The sequence below is a fragment of the Cynoglossus semilaevis genome, chromosome 19 (genome assembly GCF_000523025.1).
Source record: "Cynoglossus semilaevis isolate Cse_v1.0 chromosome 19, Cse_v1.0, whole genome shotgun sequence".
Taxonomy (NCBI): Eukaryota; Metazoa; Chordata; class Actinopteri; order Pleuronectiformes; family Cynoglossidae; genus Cynoglossus; species Cynoglossus semilaevis.
Window position 1 is genome coordinate 1,905,126 of NC_024325.1, and position 27,790 is coordinate 1,932,915.

Below are 27,790 nucleotides of genomic sequence, written 5' to 3' on the forward strand. Positions count from 1 at the left end.
TTTGTTTGTTTTTTTCTGTCATCATCCACAGGGGGCGAGTTGGTTCACCTTCCTCCCTACCTGCGCATGGACTTCCTCTTGAATCGAGGCATGACCTGCTCGGGGACATCCAGGGGGACAGCCAGTGGGGAGAGAGCAGCCATGGGTCAGACCTGTCTGGAGCCACAGAAGAGTCGCTCGCTGAAGCGGCCGTCTCGCATGGCCCCTCCGACCCCCACAGAGGCTCCTCAGGCCAGCAGGGACCCAGTGACCCAGTGGCAGCCTGGCACTGCAGCCACGCTCCCCCACAGAGAGGGCTCAGAGCTCAGCCAGGCGGCCAAGCTCAGCACCTCCCAGGAGTCCCTGCTAGACTCGCGAGGACATCTCAAACAGAGCAGCAACCCCTACGCAAAGTCCTACACGCTGGTATAACAGCAGGGGCTCCTGGGGCGGACTGGACCTCACTCCAACACTGGACTTAACACTCAAGTGCAGTAGACTGACTTTCACCACGCAGTTCTGTATATAAGCCCCCTCCCTCCAAGGGAGGGCCACTTTTACTAATCTCATTTTATTTATTTTTTAGAACTTTCTTTATTTCTTGTTTGATTGTTTTTCTCCTTTTTTTCTTTTTTTTTTGTTTGACTTGAGTAGAACGAAAAAAATTCACTCGTCAGAAATGACTCCATTCAGAGCTTTGCCAAACTAAATGAGTAACGAGAGCATTATTTATTCTTCATTCTTGTTAATTCTTTATAATTAATCATTGATTATTAATTGTTCTTTGTCAGCTATTAATGGTCATTAATTATTGACTACTAAATGATCTATTATTACCATTATTACGATGTTTTCATAAAGAGCCGGATATTTTTTTTTCTGGAGTGAAAGATGACGATTTGGAGTCATGTTTTTTCCTATGGAATATCCTTCTCAAATGCTAAAAGATACTTGGGAGAAATCTTGGAATGAAAGCAATTGACACCAGTCCAAACTTTTCAGCTGCTCTCCAATTGTTACTTTTTTGAAGAAAAAAAAAAAAACTATTTCCTATGGATGCATGGGGACTGACCAATTAAAAGACAATGAGGAATATGATCACGACTGGACAGGCCCGGTCACGCATTTTGTCACACTATAAAATGATCCAATGTGAAGATTTATTATTCTTAATAATATAAATATATATATAAAAGAGAAATCACTTTTATTTGTGGATATTACAGGGAAGAATTGATTTGGTTAATAAAGTCCTTAGTCATGTTTGCACATATTTTGTTTTGATTAGGAAATGGAGTCTCTGTTGATCTTTCTCTGTGTCCCATTCTATGATGGTGCAATATGAAAAAAAAGATATGAAAAGTATATGAAAACTATTGATCTATACTGTACTGTAATGATGAAAAATAACTATGTTGTGAGTATACTTACAGGGCCGGACACACTCCAGCTGTGTATTCAGGTGTAGTTTACCACTGCTTGTTTGCCAGGGTGGTAAATGATGTTAGCTAGAACAGGGAGCCTATAGAGGACGGATTGCACTTCACCACATCCCAACTCAAGTGTGTCCAGATAGATCCCCCTGCGATCAGTGCACTAGGTAGAGCCTTCAAGGCTCTCACTATCCTCAGTAGATTTACTGTTGCTGCATTGCAGTGATGCTCCTGTACAGGGAAGAAAAATAATGAAAAAAAAACGTGAGACAATCCAGCAGAATCCCCCCTTCAAACCAAACCTACAAAGTCTATGGGAAATATCTGAAAAAAAACCATGTGGATATAAGTAAGAAGTTGTTTATTTGGTCTGTCTGCCCTGGCCCATTTCTGTTATTTCTGTTTCTATGAGTTAGTCTGAACAGAGACAGGAGAGTTTGATCCAAAATGCTGTGACGTCATTCTGTCGATTTCTATGATTAGTTTCTACGATTAACTGTCTTCATGATGATTCTACATTTTTAACAAGAAAAATAAATGTCACTTTTTTATTTTTAACATGAGTGTTCACCATGGTGGCACTGGAATAAAGAGTAACTAACACCAAGTTCAAATTTGATGAATAAAATGGCTGTTCCCCAACATTTCCTTCCCGGCTTTGACGTGAGTGACTGTGGTGGAGGTGACTGGTGTGGAGGTGAGGTGAAGTGTCGTCACTGGAGCTCCATCATGACACCTTAATGGTATGAGAAGATTTCATCCTCTCCAAGTCAGGTTTTCCAGTCACATTTAATCACGCTCTTCTGTGGTTGTGTGGTTGTTCTTCCTGCAGGGGGCAGTGCTGTAGTAACTTGTTCTCTTATCTAATATCTAAACATTCTTTTTTCTTTGCTCTTTTTTCTTTGCTCAGGAAAGTTTTCTGTGTGCGTGATTTGCTTTATACATAATTCGGGACCATCTCAGAATTTTAAATGTTTTTGTTTTGGTTTATTTTTCAATTAAAAGTATTTCCCATGTGTTTTCATACAGGTCAAAGGAAAGTTTTACCTAAAGCACTATTAATAGACGAGCTTTTCTAGAAAGTGTTTATTATTTATCTTTGCAAATACAAATAAAGCTTTTTAAAAATATTTATCTTATTTTATAGACTGTGAATAAAAATAATAACTCTTAAAAAATTCCGTATACAAACAATTATCAATGGTTGTCAAAGAATTATGACAAAGCACAGCTTTAATGTGTGAAGAGTCTGAATAAGACACTATTAAGAGGTTTAAGATTGGTTCTCAAACTATGGTATGCACAACACTGGTCCTTGGGCCTGCCCTGTATAGTAAGCCATATTCATATATATATTGACTATATATATATAAACATAGATATATCATCTTGGAAAAATTACATGGCTGACTTTCTGTCTGTCTGAATTATTTAGATTATTAGTTATTTTTCTGTTTGACGGGGAAACATTTGCGGTGAGTCGCAGTCCGACTGTAATTACCTCAACAGCCGCATCAAACTCTGTTTCTCATTATAGACAAGTCTCCGTCATCGTCGTCATCACACCACATCCGGTGTAGTTACGTCACACAAATGCGCCAAAAATGAGCAGGCGAAATAAATAAATGAATGTCTAAATAAAGCGCTCGCGGCGTGTGACGTCAGACGCTGAAAACGTTCGCCGCTCGCTTTAAACGCCGTTATTCCTAAACTGGTCCGGCTGAAAGGCTGTGATAGAAAGGTATGTGACCTTAGATTTTTACCTACTGTTGGTGTTCTAAGTGTATTTTATTTAACGAGCTTAGACTTCACTTACAGTGGAAGAAACGTTTGTTTACTTTGCTGAAACGTAATTATAAATGGACTGACTCATGTGAGACTGTGTGTGGAGAATGTTGTTTTACATATTGAGTCATATTTCACCATTTTAGTGTTTAAAGTACAGCTTCAGTGTTTCTACAGTACATTTTGTACCAGAAACTGTTTACATGATGTTAAACGTGTAATCAACCATGTCTGAAATGAACAGATATGTTGGGATTTCTGTGCAGGGAGACCAGGTTGAAGTTGTCCAGCGTCAGAGAACACTCCTGAAACTGAAAGACAAGGTGAGCCACCTGTGGAGTCAAACTCAGGTTTAATATTAAATAAGAAAGTAATTGTTTGACAAATGTTGTGCACCAAAACTTCAGTACTTAACATTCTCTTCTGTGACTTTGTTTTATTTTCCAGATTGGTCATCCTGAAGATCTTCAACACAGTAGGGAACCTCGTTTTTCTTTTATTCTCTGCGACTGCCTTGCCGCTGCTGTGCTCTGATAGGCTGCTGCTATTGCTGCTGTTCTCTGATAGGCTGCCGTGCCTGCTGCGTGTGCGTGTTTTTCAGTGTGTGAAACATAGCATTATAAACAGCACATTGCCACCTCTATCTGTTGTCTTGTTTGTTTCCTTTCTGTTTCTCCAGTCTTACATTTATAAACTGTGGAATCTGGGTTTTGGAGCCAGAGCCATAACCAGGAGGATGGTTAGTCAGTCAGTGCTGTGAGTCAGCTGGATGGCTCTGTGCTCAAGGTTGTTGTGACTCTGGTCCCATTTAATGGTGTGAAGTTGGACTTTCCAAAATCAGACTTGGATCCATCTGATGTTGTACCATCCAACATCACCCTCCATGATCAAACATGTGTAGTTATCTTATCAGTGGCATTTGGTTATATCAATGAGTTATACACGAGAAGCCATGATTCTTTTCTTAAATAAAATTATATGAATTGAAGAAAAGGAAAATGTCTACTGAAGTCATCATTCAGTAGGATGGTGCCAAGTTGAACATGGACTTTATTCATACAGAGTTAATTTCAAAATGAAGTGACCTGAGGTCCTGTACAGGAGAGGACACACTGAGTGAATCCAGTTATGCACAATTGTTTATGACACAAGGAGACCTGCAGTTTTACTGAACATGCTTTGTACTTAAATATATAACTATTAACATTTCTTAAACTCTAATTGAAAATGCATGCATACCTTCATCATGTCTTCTCACCATATGCACGTGTGCACATGTTTGTGCAAGGCAGCATGCATAGGCATGTGCTTGTAAAATATGCGTGTGAAAATGCAAAGAAGAAGTGGTTGAATCCAATTGAAACACAAATGGAATGTAGAAATACAGCGGGAATCAAAGAGTCTCGACAAAAAAAGACAGACAGTTTGGTTCTGGTCGAAGGATTCAGTACAATAAAATGAATCAGCACATTTTTAAACAATAGTCCACAGTGATGATAACATGGGGCGGACTAATGTAAGTGTTTGGAAGTTAGGAAAAAAATCACAGAGTAGAGATTTAAATACACAGACTTAGATTTTGACATAACTACTGAACATAATCTTCATTCAAAACAATAACTCACAGACTATCACGATGATACTGTTGGACCTTTTGTCACCCCGTTGCCCACACCCACCCCTCTGAGTTCATTGCAGTGCAGGTTAATTAACATGCTAAACCCCTAGCGAAGACAGCGCCGACAGCATTCACTTGATCACTTTACATCCTGCTTCTTTTTCTGGAATTTCCTGAACTGTGACTGAATGGTGGCTGCAGCCTTGGCCGTCTCTGGAGCGTCCATGTCGATGTCAAAGTCTTCTGGCAGGTTGTCCTTCTGGTCATCTGCACACATTTATGGGCACATGGATGTAAGAATCCAATAGTAGTACTGACTCCAGTAGTGATCACAGTCGTTAAACAACATTTCTTCTGAATTCCAGGTTTGGTGGAACTTTGTGCTGACCTTGAGTCCTGAGATGGTCCTCAGAAACAGTTACCTGTTTCAAACCCTATGTTTGTTAGCAGAGTTCATTAACTTTACACCAGAGGGAGTTGAAACCCTGCAAGGCTTGAACATCTGTAACGTTATTCCCTGCTGCAGAAATGAATCACACTGGCACAAAGGATGATGGGATTACTTCCACGAGAAGTTCGTGAAAGGTCATGTTTAAATTGGTTCCCATGTGATTTGAGGCAACTGTGGAATAGCTCTGTGTGATTGATGGTGGTCTTAAAAACTACTCAGCAACTAAACCAGACAAACTTAGAATGTATGATATATGTATTCATTCTTTAATGTATTTTACAATATAATTAAACTAACTACAGCATACAAATGTCTTTTATATATACAGTGTATGTGTGTGTGTATATATGTACATACATATGTCTATATAAAAACATATTTGTACCAGTTCTTTTAAAGTATGCTGTAGTTAGTTTAATTATATTGTAAGACAAGATTTGAAAATGTAAGCCAGCCACATTTTATTTTACGGTATTTCAGGAAAGCGTATTTACCAGAAACCATGTAATTCTTAAAGCTTCGTCAGCATCTGATCATAGAATAAGCCAGTGAAGATGACAAAAATAATCCCCACTGTTCTCACCTGAGCTGAGACTGTAAGAGTCATTCACTCCATTAGAAACCAGCCTTTCTTCTTGTGCCTCTAATTCTGCTTGGATGACAGTTCTGCCTTCTTTTATACATCTTTCCAGGGTCTCGCCAAGTACTGCAAGTCCAATTTTACGCTTTAAAACTCAAGGGATTTGAATAACATTATTGCACCAAAAATATCGTGGCCTAGTTTTGAAAGTAGGTCCTGCTGGAAATTGATACGCTGGCAGAGGAGACCATGACCAGTGTGGGCTGTTCTTTCATATAAATGTATTCTAATTTATTCCTCCAGCAGAATGTCTTAATGAATCTATAGCATGATGTTTTACTTAGTGTGTTATGGTCACAAGAATCATTTCTGAACATGTGTATTTTATCGTGTTATTATTATTTTAATACCAGTCCACGGCCAAAGGTTAACCTGCAGCTGTTGTTTTGGTAGTTTAGTTATTCACTTTTAAATGGTTTTACATGAAGTGGTTTGTCCATCACAGAGGAACAGACCAACAACCTCTTTATTCATCAATCATTCCATTTGATCAATGACTAAAGTTGCATTATTTTTTTTTTTATTTTGTTTAATAAATACGTTATTATGGTTCCATCCTTGGATATGCTGAGCACCCTGAAATTAAAAAAATCTAAAATCATTATTTTCTGAGCAGGATGGTCAACACATACCTTGGCCAGCTGATGGGTTGCTGTTTCCTGGTGCAGTTGTTGCTGTTCCAGATTTTTGTCTCTGCAAATGCAACAAAACGAAAATTATCATAGAAATGCATAGAAACCACATAGAGATGATCGTTCTTTTCTTTTTAAAACACATTAACATAACAACAGCATAAAGTGATTATAAAACATTCGCTCCAACAGAAAGAGTATCACAGTTATTTATAACAGCCAATTAAAATTTTCTGCAGGACATGTTCAGGCCCTTCTCCCCTAACAGTAGCAAATCCGTCTCTCAGAGTCTGACTTGTTTCAGGGATGTTGACGATGGATCATCCCAAAAAAAAAAAAAACCAGTTGTGATTTGACTTAGTCAAGAAGAAAAGAAAAAAAACAAGACAAAACTGGTTAAAGAAACACAATATCCTCCTGTCATTGCTGCATGATCCGTCAGCTCAGACATCACTGTGTGCAGTGCAACCTTCATCTGATTTTCTGGTCCCATTCACTGCTTATTTACCAAGTAATGCAGCAGGAGAGCAGCAGTGCCCCGCAGTGATGATGGCAGATAGTGCACTTCCATAATGAGTGAGGATCAGCTGTAATATGTGAGGGATTCTCTTGTCACTAGACAATACTGGAAAATCAAGACAAATGCACACATTTGTTATTGATAACCAGCTGCAGGACGGACTTTTCTGATGTTTGCCGCTGTCATCAGAATCCATTTCCCTTCACTCCACTCTGATTTATTGCATCCCTGAAGCCTTTAGTGACACTGGCGTACATTTTAGGACGGGATTATTGCTCTCATATTTCAGTGTTTTAGACTTCCTGTGTATTTGGTCCCTGTTCAGCTCAAACACTTTGGTGAAAATAAAACTCTTTGTTCACACCTTCCTTTGATGCTATTTGTGTGGCTGTGTTGTTATAAAAAGGACATTATTTTTATCTCAAACAAAGCAGTCCAGACTTAAAATAACCAACTTTAATTATCACACAAGGCTATTTGTGCTCATGTCATGAAATATAAAAATAGATGTTCTCACATAAATTTGATATAGTTATAAAGTGACAGCCATATCAGAATGATTAATCTGGAAGTCTGCTGGTCACAGAGGTGTCCTTACATTTACAATAGTATTGGAAGAAATTAGTTCAAAATAATCATAAAAATAATGCCATAGAGCAGCCAAAGTAAATACAAAAAAAAATTGTATTTCCTTGCTACTTTCTATCTTTAAAATGCAATACATTACAGTTGTATTACACTACAGTGTGTGTTAGAGATGAGAACAGATGAGAACAGATGAGAATATATACATTCCACAGCTGCTGTTTGAAAATATCCAAAAAACTGATCAATCTTGGCAGATACAAACAGATATGAAAGGCGGTCGACAGGTCAGATTGATGCAGATTAGTTTGTGGTGTCTTTTCTACACCGTCTGTCTTAGCAGGTTGCCAATTTCAAACATTTTACTTTCTTTTACATCTGTCAACAGTGACAAGGACTTCGGGCTTGTCACTGGGCAAAGGAGATCTTGTTCTTGGAAATTGCAACAAAACTTTAAATACTTCATATCCATTTTATGGGGGTTGTGTTTTTTCCTGTTTCGAGTACCACAATTTAATTACATTACTGCAGCTTTCTCTAAGAATAAATGAATTAACACCATGTTCTACTGAGGCTATTTTTAGTTCTTGCAGCTCGAGCTCCGAGGAGAGACTCACTGCTGTGTTTGGATCTTTATACAATTAAACGTTGAGACTGCCAAACGAGGACCCAACTAATTGAAGTACGAGTACAAAACCCGTGCAGACTCCTGTCTGCCACGATTGAGTTGTTCGACTGTATCGAACATTGATGTTTCTTTCTATAGCAGGGTGTCTGACTAAATTTGCCATGGTTTTTTTTTCAGTGAAGACTGGATTGTTACAAATACAAATTAAAACTAGGAGGAAAAAGTGCTACATGAAAACATGCTGCCCTCTGAGTTCTTGTAAATAAATACTTAAATATTAAATCACAGCAACGTACAGCCATAAAAATAATTTTCTTTTTCGTACAGAAAGGTTTTGTTGCCAGAATATGAAATTATAAAAAGAACATTCTCTACTGCTCTGTTAACCATCTGCTGAATTTTGACTGGGAATAGATCCAGCCTCCACAGCAGTGCAGTGACTAAAGGGAGCAGATAAACCATTTCAGTAAAAGGAAACAAATGCAATGTATTTATTACCTACATTGATTTGTTTAGCAACAGGCAACCAATAACTGAACAAATGTACTGTAACCTGGTACGAAGCAGAAAGACTTTTTTAATCAGTGTAACAACTAGACTTCCTTATCACTCTTTGAATCCTGCGTTTTAATTGGTTGTCATCATTCTCTGATGTTGATGTAGTTTTTAGTAGCAGTTTTACTGCACTCTGCTCAGTTTCCTCCAGTGTCAACCACTGTCCTCCATAGAAAACCACCAGAAACCAGGATTAGACCTAACACTGTGTTATGGCGAGAGAAGGCAACACCCAAGCCTTGAGACCCTTTGGCTGGATTACAGATTATTTCACAGTAATCCATGGCTATATTTTAAACTGGGATTGAGGTCAAAATGTCTCCTAACAAATTAGAGTGAGTCATAAATTACAGTGCGTTTGGTAAATTAAAAAAACTCATATCATCAATCATAAAAGCTGTGAATGATCTTTTTCCACTGGACTGCAGCAGGTTTCAGTTTTTTATAAACCACTTCAGTAACATGTGGTAACAGAGTTCTAATGGAAATCCTTCTCCAACCTTTTCACCACTTCAACTGTTCAACATTTCTCCTCAGATCAGCAACTTCTGACGCTCGTATCTCATTCATTTGATAAAAAGGGCTTGGATCCACTCTGGATGATGAAACAAATGGCTGTGCCAAGTACCCACTGAACTCCCTGTAATTAAAGCATGAAAAGGTGAACGCAGCATGTAACCTCTTAAAATTGATGCAGTGATTGAAAGACAGCTCAGCTGTAAATCCCTGACATGGCCGTCAACACAGCCAAAGGCAGTCTTTATATAATTACATAGTTAGACTGGTTCATGCTGATGAGTTAAGAATTAACAATTCAATATTCATTAACTGCCATAGCATGAAGTAACTTAATATCCAACAACTGTACAGTATATGTACTAGTACAGTAAGTACAGTACAGGGTACTGCGATGATGTTGCAGCACTTACAGTCGTATTACTTACAAACCCTTTTAACCAGAATCTTTGCTGCAGAAGCAAAGTTATGTAAACTCTAGAACAAACAATAAACATACATTTTATTTTATTATTATTTTTACTTATATGTCCTTATGGCATAAAATAAATCCTGCAGTATTTACTCAACTACATTAACGTTAATACTTTCTGGATTGTGTACAGTAGAAGCAATGGTAGTACATCACCAGAATAAGATTTATGGAATCGAAAAATGAATAATAGCACAGTAAATATTATAATTGTCCATTTTTGCAATATTATCCTTGTCTTTAATAACCATGGGGCCTGTTTAAAAGATACTAAGGAAACATTTCCTCCCAAATCTTGTCTGAATTGTTCAAACTGGGGGAGAAATGGTTTTAAAAACATACTGCAGTATTTTCTTCTTGGAGAAAATATTCCTTTCAAAGATACACAAGTCCATAACTGACATTAAAGCACCAATACTTTCCCTGTGTTTTTGTATACAGATCTATACATTCATCTCCTGCTGTTTAATCATGTACGGGGTTTGCAGCAGAAGCTGGGGCCAATCCCAGCAGTCATTGGCTGAGGGAGGGGTCCCACCCTGGACAGTCCAGCAGTCCATCATGAATAGTGGCAAATAACCCACACGTGTAAACGTGCTGGGGCGAGAAATCTACTGCATATATCTCATCCTGCATCCTTTTTTTCTGTATTTTTATATTTGTTGTTGTTAAATATGGATGAAGGTTGTCCCCCTCCGACCATCCATGCAGAGCTTGCATCAGTATAGACCACACCTGCAGCTGGACATTTATGACCAGGACAGGAAAGAACAGCAGAATGTCTCACAGTGAGGTCTTTAAAGACGTCTGTAGAGTTTGCTGTTTGGTTTCTCACAGCAAGCACTGAATAATTCAGTATCTTTGGGACCTGCTGTCTAAAGTTGGTCATTTCCTAGAGAAGATTCAAAATAAAGGTTTTTTTAAAAAACCTTTATTATATATATATATATAAAGATATATATATATATACACACACACATATATACACAGTATATATATGGAGGATGAAGCACAGACCACTGTAAGACCTGTAGCTATAGAGTATAACATCATAATACACCTTTAACACATACATACATACAGTACTTATATAACAGTACGTGTACATTCATATTGGCAAATATCACATCAACTTTCATTGAAGTATTTGATACCCATAAAGCGTTTCGGCTCTGCTTTACTTCATCACAGCCAGCGGTCTGGGGAATATTTGCAGCAAAACTATAACAATGCAGTAATATAGTAGCGCCTAAAACTATGGCAGTGGGTATTTTCCAATGTTGCTCTCCAAGTATATATATCACAAGTTATATGCCCGGTCGTTTTTTAAACAATATTGCATTGTTCAGGGCTTAAAAAATACATGAATAATTATAGGGAGTGAACGTATCCGTACAGAAACACATACCTCACTCATGACTGCTGCTCTGCTCTGTCTCCGTCCCCGGCTGCTGCTCTGCTCTGTGGAGGAGGTGCACTGCTAAGACGATGCGCTCGCTCCCAGTGTGGACTGCCTTTAAATAGAGCTGCTCTCCTCAGTGTTTTCATCCAAACCAATGAGCTTTGTGGTTATAATGAACGCCCGCCTTTTTATTTATAAAAGCTGGCTCGGATTTGGTGAACTGCCCTCTCTTTTTAAATGAGTTGGTGTATTTCTAAGCAAGGAAAACAGACATTAAAAATTCACACTGCAGCACTGTGCTTAATGAGCTTCCCAACAATATGGCCCTCAAAATTAACACGTTAATTGCTTTTATTGATTAGTGAAATTAATCAGATTTTACTTTACAGGATAAACTGCACTGAATGCATTAAATGATCATTGTTCTAATAAACAGCATGTCAGTGTCCAACGTGCATCTGTGAAGGCCTCATCAACATCACTCATCAACTCTGTGACAGGAAAATACTTTTATTCTCATTTAATTTTCCACATTAAAAATTCCTTCATTTGAATTAGTTAAAAATAAAACACACATGTACCTGCTGTTATTTGACTTGGATTCTATTCTACTCTCTCTCTCCCTCTCCCTCTCTCTCACTCTGCCACTTTGTGTGTTTCATTCATCAGCATTAATCATGCTGACTTGGCATAAATCAGTCACTCTTTAATCAGTGCACTCCGCAGCCCAGAGATCCGGTGGAGTCAGAGTCCCTGGGGATCCATGTTTTGGAACTAATTGATCGTCAAGTCAGCCTGAGAATTGATTTATTTGGACCACCAATAGAGGCAGCATCTCATCGCCCCGTTGAATTAAAGTGTATCTCTAGAGCGAGGCAGGGAGAAGGCGTGATTCAGAATGTCATCTTTATCAAAGCCATTTCCATGTCTTTGATTAATGCCTCTGAACAAAGTTATTGTCTTATTATTATCCTGTTTTCATGATTCCTATGAAAACGTCCAGTACTGATGGCAATGCAACACACTGTCGTAGCCCTGCAGGCCGGTGATTTTTCAAAAGTATAATGTTTTTAAAAATTATAAGCAGGCCTTAAATATAAATCACCTTGTTAATATTCATCACCATGGCTCCAGCTATTCTTAATAATTGGTTGTATTCCTTAACTCTTTCATCAATCACCAGCATGGAGTTTAATTCATTGTGTGTGTAGAGTGTATGTGAGATGAGAGAAACAGGATCCAATTATGATAAAATACTCATTAGTCTGATATACAGTGCACATAGCTCCATAATTTAAAAACAGAACGCCTAGGCTGATCCTAACACTATTACTGTCACGACAAAAAACAAAACGAAGTGTAAGGCAGAGCATGTTTGATCCAGTATTCCTACAGTTTACGGTGGATTCACAAATACTGGGAAAAACACTGCTATCAGGTGTGCTTTAGCGCCCTCTATCTATGTCGCTAACTCCCACTCCATTTTCATAACAGGTTTTTTTTCACCATGCATGTGTTGTTAAAGAACTAGCATTTTATATTATTTTTGCACATGCATAGACACCAGTGTGTTCATGAAATCAAGGCTTTATTTGTACAAAGTTATACTTTTGTGTTATGAAGGTTTTTTAAGGGTTTCTGTTAAGAATTAATCTCTATAACTATCTTTGTTGAGTAACAGTGAAAGTTTTGTTCTACTGTAAGGAACTGTATGGCCAACAGACGTGATGCTCTGCCAGTTGTTTAAGCTGAAACAGCAGTGCATCATCTGCATAAAGAACACAAGGTCACATTAAATTAAATTAAATGAAATGAAACCCCTCATTAGCTCAGAGAGATAACAGTGAACTCCTCTACAGCAGAGTAAACATCAGATTAGTTATCAACACTGACCGATGGCATCTCTTTGCCTTATAGCTGATCCCAGAGCTTGGCCGAGGCCAGGCATCCTGACCCAGCCCTCTGTTCCACTTTCCTTTCTGCTGAGTCAGCACCGAACCAGTACCACAGGGTCAGAGTAGACACGGCTCAACAAAAGAAAAATATATTCCCACACGGTGGCACTGCAGAGACACTTTCTGACTCTTGACCCTGTCTATTGAAGTACCATAGGAGTGCCTTTTATTTTTTTTATCTTTTTTTGGTCTTTAACCAAAAGTGCTCTTCAGATAAAGGGTAATAAAAAAGATTCATTTAGACAGTGTTTTCTGACTTCAGAGATTCAATTTACAAGTTCGTTTTTTGGTTGTTGTTCTTTTTCCATGCAAATGTATTAATTATGAACCCATTCTTTATTATTGCAGGCCACTCAAACACAGTTATGACAATAGAAACACAGGTTATTATGAAAAAAAAAGAGATATTTTATTGACATGACTTTGATTTGTGACATTATAATGTTGAGCGATACCTGACAATGACAGCTGCGGAAGAACAGAGAGTGAAAACAGTAGGTGTTACATAAATAATAAACTCTGACTAATGGCATGGTTTCATATACATTAACTGATAAGTACTTATTTCAAAACAGTACCGTTGAGTCAACCAACAGTTCAGATGGTGGTAGTTTGTTCATTGTGCTCCTGAGCTTTGGTCCAACGTGGCTTTCACAAAACTGCAGAAACAAGTTGTTTCCATTGTAAACGGAACAACAACGAACACTTTGTTACAACAACTTAACAACAGGTAGGGAGAAATGTCAACAAAGGTGTTCTTCTGTCCTGTTTCTCTAGTCGTCAGATCTTGGGCTTTCTTTAGGCTCCGTGATGATGAACATCTTTGTTATGTGTTGTCTTCTCCCAGGCCTTACACTACAGTAACATGTCTGTGTTTTTTCATGCCTAGTTCACCCACAGGGATGTTGGCAAGATTGTAGTAATTTCCTGTGTGGTTACTGTTGACAATATCAGGCATCTAAAAACAAAAACATTATATGTGTTATTTGCTAATCCAAATAAACTGGGGAAATAACTGATCTTGTTACTTCACCTGTTTTTATAAGACGGCAAACTCTGAAACTGCTGCAAACAATTTAAATGAGAAGCCACACGGGGCAGTATACCAGAAGAAGATGATTGTTTTTACTGTTGTCATATTAAGAATGTTGATTTATCTTAAATAATCATGATTATTATTATTTCAACTAATTGCCCCAGAATGCATGAGTTAAGTTAATAGATACATTTGTGTATGATAACGTATATTTTTTCTTCCATTCCGTTCTAAAAGGGTCTTCTAGACACATGAACATAAACATGGTTTTGACTTTGTTTTTCATCAGTACTGCATTTCCTACCTGATAAATGTGTTCTTTTGTCTGATGGAATCCACTGTCTGTGTTTTCACTGGGAGTGACACCTGTGCTCCGAGATGAGAAACAGGGAAATGATCTGTTACAACTAAACAGGCTAAAACGGTTTGATCCTAATGTGTTCACGTGTACTCACTCGTTTGATCATCTGGTGCAGATCCTGCCTTTACAGTACCTTGTCTTTGTACAGTGGCACTGACGCTGCTGATCTGGCTCTGTGTCCTCACTCTGTGACTGCCCACATACATTTAAGACAACGACCACATTTAACTGTGTGGAAACATGCTAGAGCAGGGAACCAAATGTCTGTTACTGTGGATTCTTACCTCATTTCTCTTTGGTAGTTGGGTTCTGGAAAAGTACAGGACATTAGTTTTATAAGTTTATATCATATCATTATTATATAGTATAACTTAATTCCAAATAAAAGTGACATTACTAATTTACTCTCTCTAGGTAACGCACCTGTAGTCTAATAAGAACTAATGCCCTCACTTTTTTCTTATTAAGAGCTGCACCTCTTAATAATTTAATATATACAATATAAATAAACTATATCTAATAATACATAAAGACTACTAATTAGGAATATCCTGACATGGTGAGAGTTGTGTTCCAAGATTTTTTCTCACTTTTTTCTTTCCTGCGTTTGTAGCAGAACATAATTCCCAGGATGAGTAGAACCAACAGAGCGAAAAGGCTAAATGACAGGACCACAGCGATCAGCACCGTCCAGTCAGGAGGCTTGGCAACTGTTGCAGGAATGACTGGTTTTTAATATGAGTGGAAAGAAATTGCAGAAATATTCCACAGTACAACCACAATGCATTGATGAAAAAGAAAATGTGTATTTTTTAATAATTAAGTGATAATGTAAAGATCCAGATGGAGGTGGAACAACATTGGTGTGTATATATGTATGTATGTCTAAATTTAGACAAACTGTAATCACTGATCAACTTGTAACAGTATATATTATATACTGTATATTCACAGGTGGAAAGTAACACATTACATTTACTCAGGTTACTGTCATTAAGTAGTTTTTGTGAGTATTTGGTAATGTTTTAAGAAGTTTTGGGCATAGGTAATTCTACTTTTACTTAAGTACATAGTCGACTGCATTAAGTATTTGACTGAGTTGATTTTTTAGATTGGTACTTTTACTAGTGTAGAATTTAAGCAAAGTAAAGATACTTAATTACATTTTTAAGTACTTTTCCACTTATGGACACACTGGAATAAAGTAAAGTTTCTTACAAACCACCAAGAAGACAGAACTGGATACTGGGTTTGTCAGTGACAACACAGTAGCCTGACAGGCCACTGTTGTATTGTTGACTGCCTTAAACGTGAAGACGCTGGTGGCGTTGAAATATCTCCCATCTTCCATGCTGCTGGTGTTGAACAGGCTGCTGTCCACGGGATGACCATTCTGGGTCCAGGTTATGCTTGGTGCAGGAAACCAAGCAGTTGCAACACACAGGAACTCCACCTGCTCGTCCTCTGTTGCCTTTTCATTTCCTTTCACAATGTTGACCGTGCCACTCTCTGAGAAAGAAAACACTGATAATGGATGGAGAGATGGATGGTTTGTTTTGTAGTTACAAGGCGCTGGCAAAGAAGTTAAAATGCTGCTCACTGATCAAACTCTGCATACAGTGGTCTTTGTGGTTGACTTTCCAAATGTGATATACAAATCAAATATTTACTTAGTAGTATTTTGTTATTTATTTAATCAGGTAAATGACATGACCACAGCGTCTAGAGATTACGTTCTAAATGTGTGCTGTAGTAGAACAGCCTTCTGTAGTGTTTCTCAGCTCTTGTGGGAAACATTGTTTAGCACTCGAACAGTTAATGTCCCTCATTTACACCAACATGAAGAAGAGCAATCAATGTGCTCAACTGGCAGTTCAATTAAGTGGATTTATTAGCTTCAGCTGCAGGCTGTGGTACATGCCAGGAGAATATGTCTGTAATTATGGAGGTCCTAATCAGCAGTATGAGATACGACTCCTGCACTTTCAAAATCAATTTTCATTTACAACAAAGGTCCAGAGATGAGAGAGCCAGACGTTTCATAATTAGATTACCTTCAGATTACTGTCAGGTTTAGATGTTTATGTGCACGAGGTGGTAGTGTTTATATTTGTTAACTGGATTTATCTTATTAGTAAATCAGTTTGAGACAGGTTAAAAACTCTGTGTCTTAAAAGAGAAAAAATAAAATAACTTGACTTGTTTTAGATTTCAACACATTATAAAAAGTATTGAAAAATAGCTGACCTTCCCTTTGTTTCTAGCAAAGATTACAAAAATAATTACAGTGACCTGAACAGGATTTTGAAACTGTATGACCATAGGACTCATCCACACTCCACTGAACATTTCTCTTTGATGAATGTGATGCAAAAGTGAGTCTAATACAGGGCAGTATTATTTTAATATAAATTATTTTATATTTTAAAGAGTTAGTGGTTAAGATTTTTTTTTCAATGGCTTTGTGTGTCATTGTAAGAGCTTTAAAATTATTTTTTTTTAATTAAAACAAATTACATCATCATCATCAGAGGGTGGGTTAACGTTACTGTTCATTTTGTTTTCAGAGAATGCAGTGTTAAGTAAAAACCAGCACTCTGCTGCTCCCTGCAGGATATCCTTATATCACGCCAGTGCTTTCAGTTCAACATCAGTAGCGTTGTGAGCTGTCTTTTCTTTTTCTTTTTTTCTTTCTTTTTGCATCAGAATGACTCACAGATCACCTACTTTCCTTCCTCACCTTGGACAGAGAGCTGCGCTACTTCTGATCCATACTCGCCCAGCACAGTGCAGGTAACAGGCCCAGAGAACTCCCTGGTTACATTATGAATGTTGAACTGGACACAGTTGGTCTCACCAGGGGTGCAGAATTGTGCAGAATACCGTTCTGATGCTGAAGTGATGTTTCCAATAACAGGGACATTGAGGACAAAGCAGTCTTTGACGAACCACGTCATGATCTTCCAGCGTCCTTCAACAGTGGCATTGAATTGAGCATCAAATCCTTGAAGAGTAGTTAAATTTAGTGGCTCCAGCAGGAACTGTTGTGGCACCACTAAGAACAGAAACAACAAATATAAGGACAAATAAATAAAATAAAAAACTTTAAAGGGAGTTTATTTTATTTTTAACAAATAATTTAATTGTATTCTTGTAATAATTCTCAATTACTTTGTCAGAAGAATTCAACCTAAATGAGAAGTGTTCACTGAAGATCTACAGACGATTATTTAAAGTCTTCAGTCATTTTAACAGAGCCTAGAGGTATGTGGCATGTTTTGCGTGAAGATGTTGACCTGTAGTAAATTATGTCCTGGAATTCAACACGAGACCTGTTGGTTTGAAGCCGGCCAATACATCACTGCCTCGACAAAGGGCACTGGGCATGGCCTGATAGAAGCACATCACTTGAGACATGTTTGAGTTTGCTCAAGGAACATAAAAGTTACACAGGGCATTGATTTTGTGTTGTTGGTTTTTGACAAGGGTGAAACTCAAACACAACAGTGATGTGGACAGATTCCTGAGCATCAGCTGAGTCTAACTCTGAACTGTGAACAGTTCCATCACTGTTGCTTCTATATGACAAATAAAAGAAAAAACGAATATTAAGGTAGAATTACAAATTATACTGAGGAACTATTTTCAGGGGCCATAGTCTGGTGGTTAAAAACTGAGGCTAAAACCTGAACAGGCGGTGGTTAGTGTTTAGCACACTTGCTACATAGAGTACATCATTGAACTAATACTAACATTCATGTCTGATACAATGCTACAAGACATGAGCAGGTTTGTGTTTGTGTCTATTAACATGAGGCGTGTGTACTGTTAAGCTGCTGAAACTGTAGATTTTTAATTTTCGCTTTATGAATGTTACCATTTACGCCATTACTCAAACTGTTTTTCCAAACCAGTCACCTAAGATAACAATTGAACATTAATTTCCTGTGTGCACAACAAATATTCCAGGTAATGTAAGAAACAAACACAGGTTTACTAAGAAATTCAGATTTGTGTGAAGCAGGTAAAGAGCAAACTATTTTAAATGGTGTTTAGTCTTACTAGTGTTTAATTATAGTTTTAATTATGCAATACGGATTTTCTGTGTTATTATTTCCTCCTCCCTGCTATGTCAATATTATAGTCAGTCAGACTCACTTGGTTTTCATTAGTCTTATTTCATTTGAATTTCCATCATCTATATAAAACCATTCCATTGCCACCTTTATCATGGCCACTGGTGCTTAATTAAGACAGGCAGTTTGGAAATATCCTGCAGTTTTTCACCTACAGACTTTATACATGGTTATCTAGAGAATAAATCCTAACCTTTATGTGCACACTGAAGTAAACATAGGTAAAGGAAGATGGAGCAGGATTTCCAGGGAACATTCATGCTGGTGTGTTTTCCTGGAAGAAGACAGATGGAGCTGAGAGAATGTTCAGCAACAGGCACTGTTCAGAAACATGTACAGAAAGTGCTCCAAAAAAAAGAGAGGAAACTTTTAGATTAAAACAATAATTTATCCCCAATGTTTTTGTCAAGTACCTGGTCTGTATGATATTAAATCATATATATAAAAGATGACAAATGGAAATTATATACAGTTATAACAAAACCAGGCGTATGTTGTACACACACACACACACACACACACGTATACAGTAGCACAAAATACACTATGCTGTAGCAGAGTGAAACTGCACTATAGTGTCTCATTTTTAATACTTTCTGATTTGTTAATATTAAAAATATTTTAAAATGTTTGCCAATCATTTGGTAGAATAGTGTACTACCACTTCATTACCACAAGAGCAACTTATGAACACCATTATACACAACCTTTCTCCAACATATGCTAGTGTTTTACATAATGTCTTTAATTCATGTAAGGAATGAAATCGTCACCCGCCTCTCTGTATTCACAACTAAATAATCCTTACAGTTAGCAGCATCTTGGGTTAAACAGACTTACTGTGAGTGATAGCTCCAACTGTGCTCATACGAGATGAAGGTTCTATTTCCTGGAAAAGCAGTGAGCGGCACGACTCCACCTGTAGCTATGAAACTCACAGAGATCAAGGTTCACACCTGGCCACTGAGACTGAGCCATAATCTATACAACCTACCTGTCAGGGAGTAATGGTGGGCGTGAGTCATGTAGCTGTGTGTGTATGTGTGCATCTCTACATGATGTTAGGCTCTGTCAACATTTTTTTAAAACAGTCATCTTAAAACGGATGTGTATTTAAAATTATAACAATTCATTGTTGAACTTGTGTTTAGTTTTTTTGGTAAATAACCTAAATAGTCCTGAATAACTGCAGTTGCTTGGATAATACTATTTACCTTGTTGGCAAGAATTGGCTTGTTCCTTAACTTTAAATATGTAAGTGTTATCACTCTTATGATGGAAATCTTCATTTGTTGCTTTTTGTGTGTTTGTGTACACTGCTTTTTTGACATCTATATTATATATTAATTTGATTTGATTTAATTTTTGTTGCCTATTTACATTTTTATTTGTGTCCCTATCACATGCTATTAGCCTTAAATCCTGCGGTGTTAAATGTGAATTCCATCCTCCTGAAGACAAAACTATCTTTGTGAAGTTGCCCTGCTCTGAAATCAGCATATGTCCTGGTTGATATATTTTAAATGGATTCAAAGCCAGGAAGTTGCCATTTTTATCTGGACTTTTTTTTTAATTACACCTGCAGTAAATAACTTTTTAATGGCTTGTTCTGTGTCTCTTTGGTCTGAGTGCACACCCTAACATTTTTATCTGGAACAATCTTTTGATGAGAAAATTGTGTGTTTAAGTGTTTTAACAGTAGAGGAGGCAGGAATACTGTCAGACTGCTGAAACTGGAGATTTTGTAGCTATGGGTTCTAATTTTGTTATTGTTTTGTGCCACTTTACCTTTGTATTTTATATTTATATTTTACCTCATATTCTTTGTAGTTTGTAGCTGTGCTCTTTTTTCTTCACATTTCTTCAAACTTGGGTTAATGTTATATGTTGGAGAATGATATTATTATCGTTATGGCCGTGGTCCAGGCCGGTCTTCTACACGGTTATATCTCACTTATTTGAGGACTGAAGTTTCAGTTTTTTACACTTTGCACTGTTAGCCGCTAGAGGTCGTGGTAGGATGTGTATATTCAGCATGACATTAACTCTACGAAAGCTAGAGGCTCAAGATCTATAACAACTGTTAACTGAACTAGTTAGTTCTGTCATTGAGACTTGCTGATTACTTACTGTTTGTTTGTTTTTTGAAAAACTACTATTGTACTATATACATAATCCTATGTATTGACATAAAATTGGGTATTTGTTTATTTCATCATGTACTTGTCAAGAGTGACATATTTACCTTTTTTGGTATTTGTTCATTATTAGCTTATGGGAACATTTCATTTTAAACAAATTCACACAGTACATGCACAATTAAATATGGGCACTTTTTTATTAGAATATAACAATTGGCAGTTATGTTTTTGTTTCACTGACTATTATGATGTCACATTTTTGTGAGTGTACAGCGTGAGCTAGACTGATGAATAAAAAAAACTATAAAGTAAAGTTAAAGTATGTTGTTGTCAGAGTATTTTATTACATATATATACAGGCTCTATATGACACAGTGATGCATTTTGGGTTACACACATGGCATTATAGACAGAGCAGTATGGTAGGAGCTGGAATGTTATCAGACACAGCTGGTATTGTATGTATGGGCAGAAACAAGTTGACAACCATGAAAAACAGGAAGTAGATAGTGGGGGAGGGTCAGAGCTCTGATCCTATACATATGGTCTGCAATAGAGATGATCCAGAGGCCCTCGTCACCACGAGGGACGCTGTGTCACGGATCATCGGCCATAAGTCATCATACGTGCCTATCCTTTTGTTGCCTGCTCGACTTAACCATTCTTTTGTTTATGTCTTTGTTTGTAACTAGAGATTAGTTCCAAACAATTGCCTGCGTCTCTGACTGAATGGAATATGACTACATATTGCACTGCCCTCTTCTTGCACCATGGTGGGATTTGTTTCTGTGTTGTCAGCAGCCAGTTAATAAATGGTTAAAGCCGACCAGGGTTATTGTTACTGAGCTTATTAGCCTGTTCTACCACCATGTTGTCAGTGTTTAAGCCAGGTGATCACAACCTCTCTGAACTGTTATGAACAAAGCTTTTAGCAATAACATTAAATATTACAAATGTTATGTTGAAGTTTACAAATATATTATGAAATATTCAAATGCATATTTTCACATTTGTAAATGTATTATTAAAAAATATAACAATACACACCTAACCATAAAGGGTGAGAAGTAAAAATACTCTTGGTTTGTAGTTTGAAACTTCTTATTTCTTTCTTCTTATTCTTTTCAGTTGATCATACCTTGCCAAAATGTAGACATATTCAGTCATAAGAACACACAAAGACAAGAGTGTATCTAACATGGCAGCCTTCAAGCCATTAAGAAGATCAGCAATAGCACTCCAGAGAGTAAAAAAATAAATACTACTTCATATGAGAGTACACTCATGAATAAATCATGGACATATTTATTCTAATTAAAATAGATTATTATCATTATTGCTGTTGTTCTTAATGTCATTGTCATTTATTTTATAAATGATAAAACAGATACATGCAATGCTTTATCCCAAGTAAGATTTTCCCAACATTTACATATAGACACATACAAGATCAAAATAGTGGATGTGTGGTGTTAAACATTATTAACTGTTTGTAACATTAGTGTAGAGTCATAATGTGAATTGACGTGGTGCCAGAGCCCCTCTTATACAAACTGGTGTAATCCGGTTTTACCCATGGTGCTCCATATGGGAAGGCAACCGTTCGACCACATGGAAGAAATCCACTTAGTAAGAAGGAGAGACCCAGCTTTTCCTTACATGCAGCTGATCCATTCAACGTCTTCCCTCTCACACAGCTGATTGGTGCAGGCCAAAAGTAGGGTGACAGAGTATCTTTGTAAATGTGCATCACAGTTGTTCCATGTCACCTGTTCCTGGTTTACAAGCCATGACTGACAGGTGGCAATTGTGTGTGAGCATAGAGAGACAGTGAAGATGGGCCGTAAATGAGCATGTTGCCCTCTGTCAAAGAGGCTTTGGTTTAAGTCACCTTTACTCTTGTTCTTGTCACCTTATCCTGAGGATAATGCAAGTGTTGTTGCTCACTGCTTTCCCTTTTAAAATATATCAGTATTTAGTCATAACAAAAACTAAGAGAAGACTGTTTTGCAATGTGATATATTGTGGGAATAAACCTGCCACCACAAGGAGCAGCAGGTGGAGAAACTGTCTTTCTGTGCTTTATGGTGACTTGGGGGTCAGACAAGTGTAAAGTGTAAAAAAGAAGGGGAGAGGCAAGCAACAGCAGCAGCTGTGATGTAATGGTTTCTCTGAATGTGACACACAACAGCATTGTTTTCTGACACTAACTTTATGGTGTTTACTCTTCTCCCGGCCCTTTCTACACTGTGCTTCTTGTCATTCGCATCTACAGTATTTTCACAGGCATGAAGAGTCTTACTAAAGTTAAAAATAACCATATAATGCAACAGGTTTTCAATGAGCAGCACATTTGGTTATTGACTAGTGTAATGTGATAGGAGGTATACTTATAGAATGAGATGATAAAATCAAATCTATCAGTATGAAAGTTTCATTGGACAAAAGACCTAACCCTGTACCACCGATTAATGAGCACAAGGGTAAAGTAGGTTCTTTTGTCGTTACCATAATAATACAGACACACATCAGCATATGACCTGGAGGCTAATAGTATTTGTTAACATCCAAGTGTCGGCAGAAACCTTTTGTTTGGACCAGGCCAAATTAACTAAAAGTGTGTGTGTGTGTTGTGTAAAAGGGTTAGGTCATCTTCACTGTGAATATGCATTATTCTTTTACCAGAGAATATCTTCACTTGCAAAAGTTGTTGTTAGTACCCTTATACATGGGAATTGACTTATTGGATATGTTTGAAGTAAATTAAATGAAAAGTAATCAAATCCCAGTTTAGTCTGTGCTTGCATAAGTGTGATATGACACATTCTTTATCCTCCTGGTTAAAGAATAATCAGGGGCCATGGCTGTGGCTACTTTGCATACAGAAGTTTTTTCAAAGCTGTATCAGCAGTTCTTCTTAACCAGTTTGCCTACAATCCATCACAGTCTTCTTTTGAACTTGTGCAGTGTTTTCTGAATAGTAAGTCAATCTTTGTATATTCCTGCATTTGTTAGTCAAATGTCAGACTGGTTTTGCATGTGTTGGGAAATAGTTCAAACAAATCAGAATTTGGTATGTTTTCTTAAAGAGCTAGTAAATGCAACCCAATTTCAAACAAGAAATTTTATTTTCCAGTGGTTTTGTTTGGTAATGGTGTTTATGCAATATAATGATAATTTAAATTACAGTTTAACACAACTATATATCATATGTATCTATATAGCTCACTGCTTTGATAAGTATTCCATAAAAAATGAAACATTTGCATGGTGCCTTGCTCCATACACATGGACAATTACGAAACGCTGTTTGGGATTTCCAAATCCATGTAATGCCTGGATTTAGTTCACTTTAGTCTACTGGGCTATGTTCAATGTGTATGGGAGATATGTGAAAAATTACTTGGCTTACAGTATTATTTAAATAATACATGTTACAAGTGGAACTGTTAAGGTATCCGTGGTGTATGAAATGCTTTGAGTTTAGATAGCGAATCGAGGTTGTAAAAGACGCATAAAGAGCATAATCGCACGTCTTCTGTCGCCATTTTCCAAAGCTAAACTACAAAAGACATTGACAGAAGAACACACCCCTTCCTCAATCATTTGCCTGCAACTCGAGTCTCGTTTAAATTCATCCACATTGGCTGCATTTTCAAAACTGTTTAGCTATAAATAAACATCTGGAAGCAATCCTATGTCATGACACAGTTGTGTTTTGAGGAACAAAACACAAATAAGCCCTGAGAAAAGGCTGATTCGATGATAATTTCTGCCTTGTAACAGCGGACGGGTCGCAGAGACAGACAAATGGGCTGCCATGCCTATTGACTGACGTGTGACGTATCCATACAGGTAGAGGCTCGAGTTCGAAATGGTTTCGATAGCCTTTACATCACCCAATCACTGCACACTAAGGGCGGGACCTAATGCCGTCAATCACTCAGGAACCGTGGCGGCTTGTGTGTGGAGGGAGGGGGAGAATCCAATCCGGTTTGAGCTAGTTTTCTTCCAATGGAACATTAAGTCTCACAGCCTTGTGTTAGATTGTTCCGGCACAGCTTTATCCTCAAAATACCACTGTATTTTCTCTTGTGTTCTGTATAATTTAACTCTTTTTTAAAACTGAAATACACAACACAAACCAGCCATGCCTAAAAGGAGCAAAGTGAGTAGATCTGTATCTTTCATACATTCAGTAATAGAGCGTGTATTACCCACAATACAGTTTGTAAAGTGGACTTGTTACCGCCGTTGATTAAAATGGTTAACGTGTTAACGTTTAGTATCCGTGCGGGATGTCAACATTGTTTATTCGTGCTGCTTGCAGTTAAGTTACACAAGCTCTGTTTTGATGTTGTGAACTCGTCCATCTTACCTCTGTCGTGCAGGTCGTTATCTTTTATCAATGTTATATTGTAGCCGCAAAATTGGTTCATTTTGCAGACATGACATGTCGTAAAGCGTTTCACACGAGTCAAAATTATTTGCATTATACAAAGTGTTCTTCGGTGCTCTTTCACATATGGTTGCTTTGCAGGGAAAGTTGGCGGCATATTGATTGTTTGCTATGGTGGGCGTAAGGCTGAAATTCAAAGTTGCTTTACATAAAACAGCTGTAATGACAAAAAGCTAGTCTCGACATCAGGGTCAATTGCAGGAAGTTGTGCTTTTGCATTATGTGATAGTGTGTTTTATTTTATTTTGCGTATAACAAAAGCTGTTTTATTGCCATTATTAACTTTTAACTCTAAAATAGAGCAGTGTGTTTCATATTATATTTACATGCGGGACTTTGGCGTTTGTACGTTTGTTTTCTGGGTCCTTTGTCGTCGTCTTTCTGCATGTAGCTGAAGCTACATGTAGGTTATGCAATGGCGAACCTCCGTCAGCACAGCGCTGCTCCTGTTGCTGGGGGTTCCAGGATATCTGCTGCCACACAGACACTGAATCGCCGAGCGTCTCATGCTTTTCAAACAGATGGCGGGAACACTCGGTTTCTCCGTACACTGATCGTCTCGTTCATTACCAATGAATGGATGTGTCGTGAAGGGGCGGAGTCACTCCCCCTCCTTAACCCGAGTTGTATACTGTAGCATGCAGACCACGTCTGCACTGGAAAAATGGCTGCACAAAGTCAGTTAAAAACATTGACTAACAGCTGCCAACATACGCATAGGTTCGTTTTGAATTTGGGAAGTTGATGGATTGTTGGCGTAAATTTGTTTTATATGCAATAAGTACGGTTTCAATATTACATTAACCGAGGTTTGACAGTTTGTTTTATTTTGTTGGTGCCCAGCACGTGTTATACAAGCTTCATGTTTCTAGATATAATTTAAAGCAGTTAAACTGAGCCTTCGTTGTTAGTTGTTACGCAAACAGATATCCCTTTGTATTTGCTTGTCTTGGTCCTCGTGTTTATGCCAAGCGATCCAATGACAACCTTTTTGTGAATAAAGCTAAAGGGCAGCGATGTGGCAATACACAATGTGAACACGCCCACTTTTGAATTCCAAAATACTCTTGACGTACATGTCCCCAGTTATACACACAATGTGATGTTGCATACTTTTTCTGAAGCTGTTCTTTTTTTCCTTTCAAAGGCAACTGCAGCAGCAGCAGCAGGCGATTCAGCGGTAAGCAACAAAACATACATATTTTAGGTGTTTGGGTTTTTGGGTTTTTTTACATTAATTTTTAATGTATAGAAAGCCTATACCCACTAGAGGTCAGTATAGCAATATATAACAGAGAATGTTGAAACCTAATTCACCCATTCTGTTGGCTCTCTGCAGCCCAAGAGGAGATCTCTCAGGTTAAAAGATGTAAGTACATTTAAAAAAGACCAGGCTTCTCATAAAAATATGCAAGTTTGTTATGACTTTGTGCTAAATTTGGAGTTTTTGTTTTTTTTCCTTTTTACAGAGACCTGCAACTGCTGCCCCAGAGCCCAAAGCTAAGCCAAAGGTGGGTCTTTGTTATTATTTTATTGAATCTGTTAAGCAGATTAGTATTATTAAATCATTTGGTTGCAGAAGGGACCAGCCAAGGCTAAGAAAGCTAAGGAGGTGGAGAAGGCCAAGCCTGAGGAAAAAGCACCAGAAGCCCCCGCAGAAAACGGCGAGGCAAAAGCTGATGAAGAGGTGCGTACAATGTTGTTTGACATAATCATGTGACTTAAAGCCCCATCTGTTGTTATCTGACTGTAACGTTGACTTTCACTTGTGTGTTTTAGGCACCTGCTTCAGATGCTACAGAAGAAAAAAATGATACTGAATAACATTGACACTTCTTTTACCAGTGCTCCCTGTACCTCTTTTCTTGTACAATTCAGGGGAATATTTTTATCAACTATTTTCTAAATACAAGTTTTTTAGTAGTTTGATTGTAGAGAACACTTTTTTTTATGAGAAAAAAAAACAAGATGCAGGAGTTTCATTGCACCTCAGAATTTCGCTCTGAAAATTACTATCATTGTTGCTGTCATTGGATTTCCATTCATTTAAAAATGTGAAGGAGGGGAGGGTGCAGGACAGGTTATAGGGTGGTGACACGCAAGCACAGAGTTCACAGGAGCAGGGGCAACGAACATAAGCTTGCCTGCGTGGATTACATTCCATATGCTTTATAAGGGACAGTTTCTGTAATCTGTGTTGGGGTGGGGGCGGACATATTCACAAGGTAACTTCTCTTTTTCTGAATTAAGACAAAGAACAGTGTTTTAGAATGGTTTTAAGCTTTGTTCTTATACATGAACTCTTGTACTCACAGTTTTCGTAATGAACTTGGATCAATGCTAAAAGTCCCCAGTATTGGAGCTCTAATGTCAGAACTGTGCATCATGTGTTGTTTGTGTCTGTTCTGTGATAGCATTGCAATAAATTTTGTATAGCTGCTGTGAAAAAAATTTTTTTTTGGTCTTTCTGTATGCAGTATGATAAT

General features: G+C 37.7%; 4 protein-coding genes across 6 annotated transcripts in view; 2 read left to right on the top strand and 2 right to left on the bottom strand.

The window, feature by feature from the left end:
• Positions 1-2,019, top strand: part of dscama (Down syndrome cell adhesion molecule a) — a 100,030-nt gene extending 98,011 nt beyond the window's left edge. For all 3 annotated transcript variants that reach the window (XM_017041772.2, XM_008332252.3, XM_008332250.3), the window contains one exon: positions 32-2,019. In XM_017041772.2, the coding sequence (XP_016897261.1) occupies positions 32-411 (380 nt within the window). In that variant the 3' untranslated portion in view covers positions 412-2,019. The remainder of the gene's footprint in view (positions 1-31) is intronic.
• A 1,669-nt stretch (positions 2,020-3,688) lies between these two features.
• On the bottom strand, positions 3,689-11,418 carry pcp4a (Purkinje cell protein 4a). The gene is made up of 3 exons (XM_017041592.2): positions 11,223-11,418; positions 6,539-6,599; positions 3,689-5,082 (listed from the first exon to the last, which is right to left on the bottom strand). Exons 1-3 carry the CDS (start codon positions 11,229-11,231, stop codon positions 4,955-4,957), a joined length of 198 nt encoding a protein of 65 aa, XP_016897081.1. The 5' UTR covers positions 11,232-11,418; the 3' UTR covers positions 3,689-4,954.
• Positions 11,419-12,122: 704 nt separating this feature from the next.
• Positions 12,123-19,948, bottom strand: igsf5a (immunoglobulin superfamily, member 5a). Its single transcript, XM_025065670.1, has 8 exons — positions 19,545-19,948; positions 18,898-18,978; positions 17,309-17,623; positions 15,787-16,077; positions 15,159-15,278; positions 14,853-14,877; positions 14,663-14,760; positions 12,123-14,573 (listed from the first exon to the last, which is right to left on the bottom strand). The coding sequence occupies exons 1-8, from the start codon at positions 19,570-19,572 to the stop codon at positions 14,359-14,361; spliced, it is 1,173 nt and encodes a 390-aa protein (XP_024921438.1). The 5' UTR covers positions 19,573-19,948; the 3' UTR covers positions 12,123-14,358.
• Positions 19,949-24,813: 4,865 nt separating this feature from the next.
• Positions 24,814-27,755, top strand: hmgn1b (high mobility group nucleosome binding domain 1b). Its single transcript, XM_008332254.3, has 6 exons — positions 24,814-25,013; positions 26,452-26,484; positions 26,644-26,673; positions 26,774-26,815; positions 26,884-26,991; positions 27,084-27,755. Exons 1-6 carry the CDS (start codon positions 24,996-24,998, stop codon positions 27,126-27,128), a joined length of 276 nt encoding a protein of 91 aa, XP_008330476.1. The 5' UTR covers positions 24,814-24,995; the 3' UTR covers positions 27,129-27,755.
• The last annotated feature ends 35 nt before the right edge of the window (positions 27,756-27,790 follow it).

What these genes read in the sequence shown, in the direction of transcription:
- igsf5a (XM_025065670.1), bottom strand. Translation starts at nt 19,572, where the DNA reads ATGAGCACAGTTGGAGCTATCACTCACA. An exon ending in ACTTCAGTGTGCACATAAAG is followed by an intron (nt 17,624 to 18,897) that starts GTTAGGATTTAT and finishes TTCTGTTCTTAG; the next exon opens with TGGTGCCACAACAGTTCCTG. An exon ending in TTCTGTCTTCTTGGTGGTTT is followed by an intron (nt 15,279 to 15,786) that starts GTAAGAAACTTT and finishes TTCCTGCAACAG; the next exon opens with TTGCCAAGCCTCCTGACTGG.
- pcp4a (XM_017041592.2), bottom strand. An exon ending in CAACCCATCAGCTGGCCAAG is followed by an intron (nt 5,083 to 6,538) that starts GTATGTGTTGAC and finishes AAATGTGTGCAG; the next exon opens with ATGACCAGAAGGACAACCTG.
- hmgn1b (XM_008332254.3), top strand. An exon ending in CAGCAGCAGGCGATTCAGCG is followed by an intron (nt 26,485 to 26,643) that starts GTAAGCAACAAA and finishes GGCTCTCTGCAG; the next exon opens with CCCAAGAGGAGATCTCTCAG. An exon ending in AGGCAAAAGCTGATGAAGAG is followed by an intron (nt 26,992 to 27,083) that starts GTGCGTACAATG and finishes TGTGTGTTTTAG; the next exon opens with GCACCTGCTTCAGATGCTAC.